A 14,735-nucleotide genomic window follows, 5' to 3' on the forward strand; every position below is an offset into this window, starting at 1 on the left:
CTTAAGAGTTAAGTACTTAATTATGGGTAGTTTTCAGCTTTACATCAGTAGGACCAATTGAGGAAGCATTAGAAATTAATTAACAGTTTAATTAACACTAGTAATGACATTATGTTCATCAAATAACCCCTTGGAAAAGACCTTCACGATTAACAATTGATGCCTTGATGGATACATCAATCAAACGCTAGGTTACACTTGTCACTTGTTAGTTGTTAATTGTATTCGAAGAAATTTCAATTTATGTCAAAAATTTTCAAAGGATATGTGAAAGATAAGAAACCTTTAGGATTCTTAATCGGAAATACCATAATAAAAGGAACATACTCAGTAAGAATACAATTGTAGCTAAGTATTTGACAAATAATAAGATCACCAGTCCTTATGTAGAACTTATCACTGAAATATATGTGAAATATCATATCACTACAGGGAGTTGGATCGGGCTAAGTAGAGCACCTGCGCGCCCTTGCTTTTTTTCAAGTTTGTTTTCTCTATTATGTAAGAAGTTTAATATTGTTACATTTTTGAATCAAAAAGGTATAAATAAAAAAGGGGTTGGCCGCACTTGTCACTAAGAGAGAAAATCCACTTTACAAGTCTAAAGAGGTTTCATCCCTAACCATATGGCAAAGAATAGCTCTTTAATCTTATAAAATGTTTAAGTCTCTCATCTTTTAACATGTGGGACATTTCATATATTGTTTGGGAAGACTATGCCTTAACATAAATATAATCTTTTATATTCTACGGCAAGTGGTAACTAAGCTATGTTTAAGAACAATTTGATTCGAAAAAAGAGACTACAAATAGACTGGATACTTAAAGCAATGTTTCTTTTAATGGATAGCTCATTGATAAGTTAGCTAGTAAATATATATTGAACATATCACGAGTCACTTGAACATGCACCATTAGAGAATCAATTGTTTTAAACTTAAAAAATTCAACTATATACTATTGGTTTAGTAATTCTTTGATTGTTTAGCATGGTGATAATTGTTGAAACTTTTAAAGAGTATATTGGTTTATTCATGAAATGGAATCAATTTTGATGCATAAACCGCCATGTATTCTTAATAGCCAGGCTAAACATCTTTATCTTAAAATAAATTTATGAAAAGGAATACTAATGAAAGGTATAGCAAGGCTGCCAACAGTTGTTTTAATGAATCAAGAGGGAGAAAAATGGTACTAGTCTTTCAAAGCAATGACTTTTCAATCATTTATATTTTGTACTACTTTTGTTTTTCTGAGTTCTACTCAATTATTTTCTGTTATCATTCATTTTTGTAAAGTTTTTAGGTACTTCTACTTTAAATTGGCCTTAATTACAGGCAGGTTTTCTTAAATTTTTTTTTAATCCGTTGTTACCCACCATGTGGAATATAACACAATGGATCATATGAGAAAGTATTTTGTATGATCGAGTTCAGAATCACAATAAGACGAATTTATATGAATTGAAGTATAATTAAGTTTTTGAATTGTAGTATTAGACATTTTATATGAATTCAAGTATAATTAAGTTTTTGAATATCTCGACTTGTGAGGTGTAGATATAATTTTTTAGACATTTCATGTTAGTTTTGAAAATTTTATAAAAGTTATTGGATGGATATATTAGTTTTTGGAATTTTGTGTATTCTATATACGTAGACTCATTGTTAAATGGACTCACCCAATACTTTGTGCTATGAAATCGTGTATGCTGAAAACATGCATACCGCACATAATAACCAAATAGGGAAAAAAGAACTATTGAATCATATGATTACTCCTTTTGTTTCTAATTGTAACATTTTCTCCTTTCATTAGTTTTTGGTTAATTCCAACCCTTTTACTAACCTCCCTTTCAATACATACTCTTTTATTATTTCCCTCTCCCACTAACAATTATATATACCTCAACCCTTCTACTAAACCCCCCTTTCACTACTCTTTTATATTATTTTTTGGTGTTTAGAGAGCCACAAATTAGTAGTTGATGAGAATCGATCCCAATATCTCTTGGAACCGAGAGGGGAGCCAGGGGCGGATCCACCTTAGCTTAAGAGGGGTCACTTGACCCCACTTGATTAATTATAAAAGTTAAATACTCATCATATATTATGTTAAATGCATATGGTTCAATGGTAGAAAACTTATTTTTAAATTAAAGGTCACATGTTCAAATCTTGGAAAAGACATAATTTTTTCTAGAAAAAATCTCTCTATTTAATCATTTTTATACGAATTAAATTATTTTATTTTTAAGTTTTTATATATATATATTTTTTAATTTATTGCACCCACTTTTAAATCTTTTCTAATACTCTGTACATTGCACCCACTTATAAAGTTTTCTGAATCCGTCACTGGGGAGCTGTAACTACTTAAGCTATCTCTCACTCTCACTACTCTTTTATAATATAAAATCTCTACTTTTGATCCCCATCTTATAGTTTTTCTTAGGCTATGTGTCAATTTCAATGTTACTATTTATAAATAGAGGAAATACTAGCTAATTTAATCTATAATTTGTATTCATGAAACACATTAGTCTTAAAATTTAGGACTGCCTACCCTGGCCGCTTTCTAATTTCAAATGGAGAGCTATCACATGTTCTTAAGACCCTTTAACAAATTGTATAAGTACCCAACATCATTTGTTTAATTGCCTTTAACTATATTTCACACAGTTAACACTACTGAGCTTAACTATTAACTATATTCTTTAAAAGTAGGTTAGGGTATGTAATTAATAGTATTTGAAATTTAAAATCATTCTCCTTTCTCCATGCCAAAGTAATTCTTAAGAATAGATGGGTGCATATTATTTGTGACCGATAAACACAATCGTATCTCATATAAAGAATTCATTAAATGTGCATCATAACACTCTAAATAAATGTAAAGTACATAATTGGAATACTATGGAAAATCTTTAAAAATGGGTTTTCTATTAATATAGTTGTACTTAAAAGGTATTTGACTATTTAACGTTTTTGATAGTTGAAATTAACATAAAGTAATTATTCAAATTTCCAAGATCAACATATCAGCTCTTAGCTCCCATACCATGATACCAAAAATGCTAGAAGCTCAGCAAGCAAAATAATTTTCCAAAAATTGGGAAGTTGCGAGACTTGGAAAAAATAGTAACATAGATGATGATCGCCATGTTGCAACGGTAAATGTACTACACCAATTAGAAAAGTACATTTGGCATCCAATAACCAATCAATCAAGCAGAAATACAAGCATTTAATAACCAATTACCCAACTACCCACTTGTCCATTTACATTACTTTTCAACCTATAATAAGACTACCTTTTATTCGTTCACACTCCCTAGAAATTATCTATAAATAGACCACTCAAATAAGCTTCTTAAACCATTAAGCAAAAGTGCAAAACAAAAGAAAAAAAAACAACCCCTCAATACTCTTGCATTCTCTTAACCAAATTAACAAATTACGTAAAATTATGACTAACTCAACTGTTGTTAAGCTAGCTTGCGCACTTGTAATGTGCATTGTTGTGGCCGCACCTCTAGCCGAGGCAGCCGTAACATGCGGCTTGGTTTCTAGCAAAGTTGCACAGTGCATTCCCTACCTAAAGGGAGGCGCTGCCCCAACGCCGGGTTGCTGCACTGGGATTAAGGCTCTCAACTCAGCAGCTGCCACTGCTGCTGACAAGAAGATTGCATGTGGTTGCCTGAAAAGTGCTGCTGCTGCCATTTCCGGTATCGACTATTCTAAGGCCGCTGGTCTCCCTGGCAAATGTGGTGTCAGCATTCCCTACGCCATCAGCCCCAGCACCAACTGCAATGCGTACGCTTCAATTCTCTCTCTATATACCCTCTCCTCCCTTCCCAGACAATTTTTTATGTACAACCGGTTTAATTTATATATGCACGTAATAATCATAACTATTTTGACACAATCATATATCTAAAATGCAAACTTTATATCATTTAAATTTTATACAGAGTAGTATCTTAAGACGATTATATGTTGTAGTAGTTAGCTAACCAATCAGATGAAAGATCACTACTTAACAATACGAACATTTTATTTAAAAAAATCTACCAACTTCATTAATTATTAGTTGTAACAAAGAAATATTTTATATTTCACAAAAAATGCCCCTTTGTTGCAACTAAAAGTTAATAGAGGTAGTACGATTTATAAAGGTCCATTTATTCTAGATTTCTATTGATGATCTTGTTTATACAATAATCTAATGTGTTTGTTTGAATTTGATTTGTTTTGCAGCATCCACTAAATGGCTGATATTGTAGCAAAGCTAAAAGATGGAGCTACCTAGAAGAGTGCATAATAAAAAGGAGTCATGACGATATTCGATCTTTGGCGAGTCATCATCAGTTAGCTTGTTTTATTTTTCTGTATTGTTGCATGGTACTGTACTTTTTAATTTGTGCCTTTGTTTTCATTTATAAAAATTCTACTATTTCTACGATCACTTTTCGATTGTGAAATCAAAGATGTTGTACTTTTTATATTTGAATTGAATGGCTCGCTTTATTACTTACAACATTTGTCACAATCTGATTGCTATATAAGTGCAATGTTTTTATTTTTATACAGTCGTCTCTAACATTATTATAATCACGATAATGGTTATATCTATTAATGGAAATTAAAAGTTGACAATTTAAAAATAATCAAGTGAATAATTATAAATCTGAAACGGTCAATATTGACATTTATTTTTGAAAGGAGTGAATACATTAAAATATTAAATTACTTTGAGGAACGTCACGCTAACTAAAGAGAGAATATTGGATGTTGAAGTATAACGTCACGTATCCAATAAATAAAGAGGAAAGACCTGTTAAACGGCCAAAGAAATAGACATATCATCGGAATTAAATTTTGCACAAGCCACAAGGCCACAACATGCACTTTACGGATGCATTCACGTAATGTAATCAAACATTTCCTTGTCAAAAAAAAAAAAAAAAAAAAATCAAACATTTCGATTTCAGTTTATGTTAGTCCTAAGTTTGAGAGGCTAGAAGCTGTACATTATGCAACATGATTGATTTGCAAGAGATTATTGCGATCGCTTAGTCAAGTTGATCTCTTCCAAAAGAACACAATCTCTGTTGTGTCAAAAAGAAAGAACACAACCTCGATCATTTTTATGGCCTGCTAAGACCATCAACTTTGGTATTGATTGATTTATGTAATCTTGCAATCTTACCTTTAACAAGAACGTGAGAGTGAGGGATAGCTCAGGCGATTAGAGCTTTCCTCCCAGTTCCAGGAGATCTTGAGATCGATTCTCATCACTCGCCTTTGTGGCTCTCTAAACACCAAAAAAAAAAAAACCTTTAACAAGAACGTTAATAATAACGTGATGGTCGCCCTGAAATAATGTGACGTGCAATGGCATTTGATAATGTGATAGTGAGTATTTATGAATGTCTAAGCGATCAAACACACATTACCACAAAATCAAAACTTTAACATATACTTTGTGGCTCTCTAAACACCAAAAAAAAAAAAAAAACCTTTAACAAGATTGTTAATAATAACGTGATGGTCGCCCTGAAATAATGTGACGTGCATTGGCATTTGATAATGAGTATTTATGAATGTCTAAGCAATCAAACACACATTACCGACAAAATCAAAACTTTAACATATACTCACTATTACGGGTATTAAAAAATCGGTCTACTCTCCGTTTTTGTTTAGTTGAAGCGTTTTGACTTTAGCACTATTCCCACACTTTCCTTTGACCGTATTTTGTGATTTATACGTAATGAAAAATATAGTCATGTGAGGTCTTGTTAGATTTGTCACGGTATATATTTTCAAAATATCAACTTTTAATTTTTGCTTATCGATAATTAAAAATATTAACGGTTGCATTTGTGCATTGGCAAACGTGACTAAAGAAACGTGTCAACTAAAAAAAAAGGAGGAAGTATATTATATGAGTTATTTTATGATAAAATGCAAAAAGGCATTGAAAAATAATTTTTCTTATATTTTCTATTTTCTTTTTTCCATTGTATTGTTTCAAAGAGAACAAAAATAATAGAAAAGGCTTCCTCAAAAAAAAAAAAAAAAAAAAAAGATAGAAAAAGAAAGTCTAGAATTGGTCAAAAAGGTTCGTCCCTTGCATAATTGGTCCAATGCTTGGGTCTTGAATTAAAAATTTATGGTCTTCAATCTGATTCGAGTTGAGGTGCTAATTCAGTGTTTAGTTTGGATATTGGCCAAATCCAATCCAGGATAAAATTTAGTTTAGGAAATATTAAGCCAATTTGATCTAAAATCTCCTAAAATTTAGTTTAGGAAATGTTGCTAACTACTATAACATTTTATCATCTTAAGTTGCTATAAAATTTGAATGATATATAGTTTGCATTTTAGCTATACAGTTACGTCAGTTATTCTAGGACGAAGGGAGTAAAAAACTATAATCAAAGTTAATACATGAATAATGAAAAAAATGTTCATCCTAATGTATAATTGACATCGTAATGGTCCAATATACAATTTGTTTGGCCATTCATATCTTCAATTGCATAAACTACAATAAAGATAATAGATTGAAAATATATAACAAACAAAATGTAACAAAATTCCACCCAACTATATTTTTTATGTTAAAATAATTAATCGAAAATGGCTATCACTTCGATGCCGTCCAAACAAATGAAATCAGATTATTGAACATGGCTGGTAGTAGAGCTCGAGTATGGGTCGACTCTATACTCGCAGTCTCGCACCGTAACACTACTAATTGCATACGACGCCGACACTCGTATTATTTCTGTCTATTTTGGCACATTGGCGATTGTATTGCTTAAAATTTAATGCCCTTCAAACACAAGGACAAAACTACCACGGAAACAATTATAAAAATCAACAACAATAATGGATTTTCTTATCTCTTAAGAATTAAGATGCTCCAAAATTACAAATACACCGTAGCCTCCCTAGCCTTAATTTATAATTTCCTCTGTTCTTTTATAATCGCACCGACATAACTATAACTTTTATCGCTGTTGTCATCGATTATGAAAATTTTATGATAGTTGTTTGAAATATGACTACTATAATATTTTAATGATTGTATAGTTTATAATTGACGTATTTTTTCCAAGTAATTAATTAATTTTATTAATGGTATTAAATAGTATTATAAACAATTTTTGATTTATCAAATTTTTAGTTTCATTTATGTAATTTTTATTCTTATTTTATAGTTTCTCAAAAAATATTTATTTTATGTTGGATTAAAATTTTCAAAATCTATATTTACATTGTAGATATTACAAGACTAGTTGTGGCCATTTTATAACGTGAAAAAATAAACCGATTATATTATATATCATTAATGTTTCGGGGTTTTCTGCGTCCATTTCTACGTGAACCAATTTTTGGTATAGGTTTTGCCAGGGAACAGTAAAGCTTCATAGGGTCTTTCTGTCCAGGTGCAGGTAGTCCGCATCTTCACAGACATGTCTATTTCACCAAGCCTCTCTCCGAGACAGTGCCCAGATCGTTCCCCTGGCGAGTTAGGGGGGGGGGGGAAGGAAGAGGAAGCGGCTGCCCTAGAACCCCCAAGACCCCCAAGAAGGAGCAGTCCTGCGGGAGAGTTACAATTCCGAGACTGGAACCGGACGCCTGTACCTGCAAAACAAACGGATGCTCCGGATGATTGGAGATCCGCCTCCGACGGTCAAGTTAGTACTCGATTAAGGAGTAATTAATGCGGAAATTAAAGTGATTGGGTCTCTCTAGGTGAGAGTGTTTAATGTGTGTAATCTGCGTAATCTCTCTTAATGAGGATTAAGGGAGGTATTTATAACCTCGGGAAACGTGCCAATCCTAGGTTTAGGTTAACCTTGGGCTGATTGGGCTTCCCTCGGAAGTTGGGCCTAGGTGACCGACTTCTCCATTAGGCATGGAGTATGTCACGTGTCATGACATAATAGGTCCAGGGTGGACGAATAAGCGTGTGCCACGTGGCAAGCCCTGAGAGGTCCTATTGGGGGACACTTGGTAGGACCTGATTGGCCCACGTGGCGCATTCCGATTGGTGGGAGCAAAATCCCCTAATCAATTAAAATAATATATGGTAGTCATTTTTCAAATGACCGCGGTATGTCTTGACTTAATAAAATGAAGTATAAGTAACTGATTTTTAATTTGTTGAATGATTTTATAACTTTAGTATGGTATAATTAACTTTGCCAAAGTAAGATAATTTGAAACACTTATTATAATATTAGAATATCAATCAGCATGTAATGTTTGAGATTCAATTTTCTAACTTATTGATTAAAATTATACCTCTTTTCCTTTTGTTATTAGTTCCGGTTTTGAGCAATAAGTTTGGTTATTACTAACTACCTAAAACGTCTAAAACAAAACCAAATAAATTTAATGATAATAATAGTTTAACACTGTTTGATCAACAAAGTTCTTAGCGGTAAGTCACTAACAAGTTGGATCTAGCTAAGTAAGCTAACTAGGTCGCAAAAAAATTATCAGATTATTCTTTTGCGTACGAATTTAACAGTACTCTACGTATTAATAAATCATTACATTCATCATAATAGGTAAATTCAATTAAATCTTAGAAACACACCTAATAATTAATGAAACTTCTTTTACTAACTTGATTATGCAAATTTTACATCACAAGCGTTAGGCCTTGGTATTAATTAGGCCATAGTACCATGATTTAACGACTAAAGGTACTAAACCAATGAGCAAGGCAAAATATATTGGTAATTAATATATTATGGGCCAATGTTCATCTACCAACAACCTACTTGCCCAAATGATTTAAGCATCACCACAAATTTATGTCCCATATTTAGTTCACACTTCCTAAACATCTTCTATAAATAGACCACTTTAGTAAACTATCTTATTCATCAAGCAAAAGCAAAACCAAAGAAAAAGTCAATATTTCTTAATACCTATTCTCCAAACAAAAGAAACTTAGTAAGCAAGTATGGCAAGCTCAGCTTTTGTCAAGTTAGCTTGTGCACTTGTGATGTGCTTTGTGGTGGCTGCACCACTCGCCGAGGCTGCAATAAACTGCGGCTTGGTTTCGGGCAAAGTTGGCCCGTGCATTTCCTTCTTGAAGGGAGGCCCCGGTCCATCCGGCCCTTGCTGTGCTGGGATTAAATCCCTCAACCAAGCAGCTGCCACCCCTGCTGACAGGAAAACTGCATGCAATTGCCTGAAAACTGCTTCTCGTGCCATTTCCGGTATTAACTACGGAAAGGCTGCTAGTCTCCCAGGCATGTGTGGCGTTAAGATTCCCTACGCCATCAGCCCCAACACCAACTGTAACGCGTATGTTATTCTTCCTCGTTCTCTTGCCTATGTTTATTTCCTTTATGTACTCCTTGTGTTCCTTAAAGATTGTCTTATTTCTTTTTACAGTCTCTCTTTAAAACATTTTTGCCTACCCACACAATATAACAATTCGTTATAAAGCGAAGAAATTAGATGTAGCAAACTTTAATGCACCATTCTAATTTATACTTTTATAGCATATATAAAAATTAATTATAATTAGTTAGCTAACGATCATCACAACATCGCCCATATTTGGCATATGTACGATATTTAAAACAATATAACAAACTACGTACTAATGTCTAAAGCATTTTAGTGACTTTTATACGAGTACTAATAATGTTGATGATGAACTTAACATATTTGTTTAAATTGGTTTGTTTCGCAGCATCCACTAAACAGCAAATGTAGTAGCAGATCAGAAAGATGGAGCTACATAGGAGTGGCCCAACAACGAACTCATCTAGTCGAGTGTATAATAAAAATTGAGTCCTAATGCGAGCCGATCTACGGCGAGTCATTTGTATTTCCTGTTTGATGCATTGTCATTTGTACTTCCTAGTTATAAAATCACTAGTTAACTACTACCACTTATGTAGTATTTACTACATTGTGTGCCTCTTCATAGCTATATTTTCGCTTCGTGTTAAAGAGTAACCGCGTATTTTCATAAATCATAATTGTTGGATGAATCACTAAGCAAGTAAGCATCTAATAATGTGGTACGGAGTAAAGGTAATTCAATTCCTAATAGGGTCATTTGATAAAAGGGATTTACCTTAACCTTCCCTCTCTACTCGATTTCAAATTGTCTAACCTGTTAACTTGACAAGATTTACATATAAGAGGTTTTGGTCTGATAGGACAGTTCATGTTACCTCGCTGATATAAATGTAGTAAAAGGACATACGTACTGATCTAGCTAAGAACGAACTTTTTGTCTGATCTATCAACTATATTGGCTAGACGGCCGCCTTTCTAATAAAGATGAGATCTAAGAATAACTTCGATTTAATCCATCCGATCGATCCCCTCATAAATGTAATCTACTATTTGTTGGACTATTAATAATAATCCTCGAGCTATATATTTGTGCTTATTAAGATAAAGATCGTACAAAGGCACGGTACTCAGTACATTACAACATTCTTAAAAATTAGCATTAGTATAAATTTATCGATTTTAATAAGTACTATCATTAAATCGTAATCAATAAACTTCAATTTCCATTGATAAATATAATTTTTTTACTTAAGATGATTGAATTGCTGCATATTAAAATAAATAAATAAATAACGCTATTTTTCAGTAACACTAAATTACTTTGACATATACGAATTTTTAACTAGTAAAATACTAAAATGTGCATGTTCACCTCCCTTCGATCAATAATTCAAAAAAACATCTTAATTTTTTTGGAGTTGTTCAAGATCTTAGAGTTAATTTAACTTAAAGCACCAAAATATACTCAACCAAAAGAGTGCTTGATAACTTAATACTCCGTACTACTTAAGTTTTTGAAATATTAGCTTTTGTAGATCTATTTGTATTGTTTAATTATAATTCATTTAAGGCAGACCCCATATTACACTTTTTTTTTTATAAAAAAATCGCATAGTTTTCAGAAACTCATCCCACATATTTACATGTTCGTCTTAGTTCTCACCACATTAACATTCTGTCTCCGACAGCTAATTATGCGCAATCAATTAATGTTAAAAACTTTTAAATACGACGATTAACAATTCACTCCCCTACTTATAATTGATAAATCTCCTTTATGATACGGAGTATGACAGCAAACAAGAGTACGTGACACATTCATTAAAACTATCAACTAAAGGATTGGGACCATTTTCTAATGCAACTTCATCTCGAAGGCATAAATAGTGATAGAACCAGTAGGATTACACTTTTGTAGTCATTTTCTGACCCGAACCGATAAACCCGACTGTTTCGAATCGATTCGAAAAGGAATTGAACTGTTAGAAACCCGTTTTTTGGAAATCGAAAACCGACCCGACCCAATTTTTTCCAACCCAAAATTGAACTGAACCGAATTTGTGCGAACCGTTGCTAACCCGACCCGTTATAAAGCCAAACCGTTACAACCCGAAACTGAAAACAACCTGAACCGATTACGTCTAAACCCGATAAAAACCCGACCCATTTTAAATCGAAAACCGTTTAAACCCAGCAAAAATCCGATAATCCTAAATTGTTCCAACCCATAACCCGTTGTGACCGAACCATTTATAATCTGTAACCCGTTATGGCCAAACCGTTTTAAACCCGTAACCCGTTGAGACCGAACCGTTTACGACCCGTAACCCGTTATGACTGAGTCATTTACAACCCGTAACCCAATATGTTTATGATCTGATCCGTTTCAACCCACTACTCGATAAACCCAACTTATTTATGACTTGACTTGATTATAACATGACCTGTTCCTACCCGTTATCAATCTAACTCGACTCGATAATCATCCAACTCGATTTTAACCCAATATGATTTGAACTGAAACCCGCTTCAAATTGGGTAAACTCGTTTTCAAACCTACCAAGTTCAATCCAAACCGATTATAATTTGAAACGATAATGATTGGACCCGATTTCACCTGATTTGTTTTAAACCGAAACTCAAATTAATTATGACCCGAACCGATTACGACCCGACCTGATTAAGACCCGAACTGTCTTTAACCGAAACCCACTTCAAACGGGCTAAACCCGTTTGCAAATCGACCCGATTCAACCCAAACTGATTATGACCCGAACCGACTAGAACTCGACTCGATAAGGACCCGATCCGAATAGATACTGCAATTAAAAAAACCAAACCGAACTGACCCGATAATTTTCAAAACTGACCCAAACCGACCCGCTAATTATTTCAACCCGTTATAACCCGAAACTGATAAACCCAACCCAAACCTGAACTGTTTATCTGAATTGACACCCGTATTCATTAGTCCACCTATTACGAAAATTCCTGTGACTATTCTAACTATTGTGTACCTTTCTTTCTTATTATTATTATAATTATTGTTTGGGTCCAATTCACCCTAATTGGTTCAGTCCACAAATGATTCGATTATTAGCCTAAAGAAGGTTCAACCCTCTTTCAAACATGTCAAGTCAAAGGCCCAGTCAACATGGCAAGCTTAATTCAAGTAGGGTTAATTTCAAGCTCAATTCAAGCTAAGCAATTGTCAGGTCATCAATTCAAGCTAAGTCAACTTAAATTGAAAAAGTGTGTTCAATAATCAGATCATTCAATCAAGAGTTGATCCAATCATTATCTCAATTGATCAAATAAATAATTGCATTTAGATCTATTTATGAGGAGCCAAATCTTCTCTAAAATGGTAAATCTTGATGTACGGCTCCAATTAATTTAACTATAATAAACTTTTACGAAATTTTACGGTATCTTTTTCACTGTATGGTTTATAAAAGGTCAAAAACAATTTTTTCCTTTCAAAATGAAGTAATGTCATATATATATATATATATATATATATATATATATATATATATATATATATATATATATATATATATATATATATATATATATATATATATATATATATATATGTTAGAAGATAAGTCTAATAAGGTGAATGCCAATTATTGATTTGATCATACAATGCTCATATAGGTCCAAACACTTGTGAACTCATATGACTATATGTGAGTAATTATTGTACTCTATAACTCATGGCTTTATATACAATGACATGTAAGTGTAAGTTACACAAGCAAGCATATAGCCGGGGCACTACTACAATTTCAATTCTTCTTACTTCTTCCTTCAGTGATTAAAAAAACTTCCTATCGGTAAAATCTTTAACACGTTATCAGCATCAATTCCTACTCAGGTATATTTATACCTACTTCTCAAAATTATAAATAATACTATCTACTTCTAAATGTTTTGAGGAGTATGCTCTATAGTTGCCCATATTTGGGATCCTCTATACTAAAAACTCAAGCATTTACTATATCATATATCTCAAAAACAACGGTGAAAAAAAAATATTCTCTTACTTATGAATTCATTACAATCCTCCCTTGTTTTATTCATGTTGGTATCTTGGTTTTTGTTTGATTCATGCATGTTGAAATTACATACTCATCTTTTATGTAAAATTTAATTTTAGTTAATTGTTTAGTAGTAACTTTGCATACATATTATTAACTAAATTGACACAAAGATGCAACCTTTTTATACTTATTATTTTTCTTTCTTTTACGTACTTTTTGTGTTTCTTTCAGTTTTCGAACCCATGATCTTTTATAGATATTAGGGCTCTCGGACCACTATGGCTTGCATTCCCAGTGTGATAATCTTTTACAATTATAAATACTTATATTTGGACCATAATTTTGCCAGTACATTAAACTATTATATGATATTTTTACACTTGTACAAAACAGTAACAGATAAACCTACCATAATTGACATGCTCTACATGTTCACTTGGCAAATTAATAATAAGATCATCTATGAACAAAATTGCTATTGAATCTCCAAAATTCTTGGAAAGAATTCAGGGAGATATTTGTGGGCCAATTAATCCGGCATGTGGACCATTTCGATATTTCATGGTTTTAATTGATGCTTCTACACGATGGTCACATGTCAGTCTGCTTTCAAGAAGAAATGTTGCCTTTGCAAAATTACTTGCCCAAATTATCAAATTAAGAGCACAATTCCCGTATCATACAATAAAGAAAATAAGACTCGACAATGCTGGGGAATTTACATCCAAAACATTTAATGATTATTGTATGTCAATTGGAATTGATGTTGAACACCCAGTAGCCCATGTTCATACATAAAATGGTCTAGTTGAATCACTAATTAAGAGATTGCAATTGATTGCAAGACCATTATTAATGAGGTCAAAATTATCATCATCTGCTTGGGGACATGCGATAATACATGCAGCGGCACTAATTAGATTGAGACCTACAGCTTATCATAAATTCTCACCACTACAACTTGTTTGTGGTCGAGAACCAAGTATCTCACATCTAAAAATCTTTGGTTGTGCTGTATATGTTCCCATCGCTCCACCCAACGAACAAAAATAGGTCCACAAAAAAGGCTGGGAATTTATGTTGGGTTTGAATCCCCTCTATAATTAAATATCTTGAACCATTGACTGGTGACTTATTTATGGCTAGATTTGTCGACTGTCACTTTAATGAAGCAGTATTCCCAGCCTTAGGGGGAGAGGAAGTGAACCCACGCAAGAAAGAAATAGAACTTATTTGGAATGCAACACAACTGTTGATGTTAGATCCATGAACAAATATGTGTGAACAAGAAGTCAAGAAAATTGTTCATTTACAAAGTGTTGCAAATCAATTGCCTGAT

At 32.9% G+C, this 14,735-nt stretch overlaps 2 protein-coding genes across 2 annotated transcripts; both read left to right on the plus strand.

Moving 5' to 3' along the window:
• Positions 1–3,366: 3,366 nt before the first annotated feature.
• LOC110731103 (non-specific lipid-transfer protein-like) lies at positions 3,367–4,539 on the plus strand. Its single transcript, XM_021910945.1, has 2 exons — positions 3,367–3,815; positions 4,260–4,539. Exons 1-2 carry the CDS (start codon positions 3,469–3,471, stop codon positions 4,267–4,269), a joined length of 357 nt encoding a protein of 118 aa, XP_021766637.1. The 5' UTR covers positions 3,367–3,468; the 3' UTR covers positions 4,270–4,539.
• A 4,355-nt stretch (positions 4,540–8,894) lies between these two features.
• LOC110731115 (non-specific lipid-transfer protein-like) lies at positions 8,895–9,995 on the plus strand. The gene is made up of 2 exons (XM_021910953.1): positions 8,895–9,338; positions 9,733–9,995. Exons 1-2 carry the CDS (start codon positions 8,992–8,994, stop codon positions 9,740–9,742), a joined length of 357 nt encoding a protein of 118 aa, XP_021766645.1. The 5' UTR covers positions 8,895–8,991; the 3' UTR covers positions 9,743–9,995.
• The last annotated feature ends 4,740 nt before the right edge of the window (positions 9,996–14,735 follow it).

This window comes from Chenopodium quinoa, unplaced genomic scaffold (assembly GCF_001683475.1).
Source record: "Chenopodium quinoa cultivar QQ74 unplaced genomic scaffold, ASM168347v1, whole genome shotgun sequence".
NCBI lineage: Eukaryota > Viridiplantae > Streptophyta > Magnoliopsida > Caryophyllales > Amaranthaceae > Chenopodium > Chenopodium quinoa.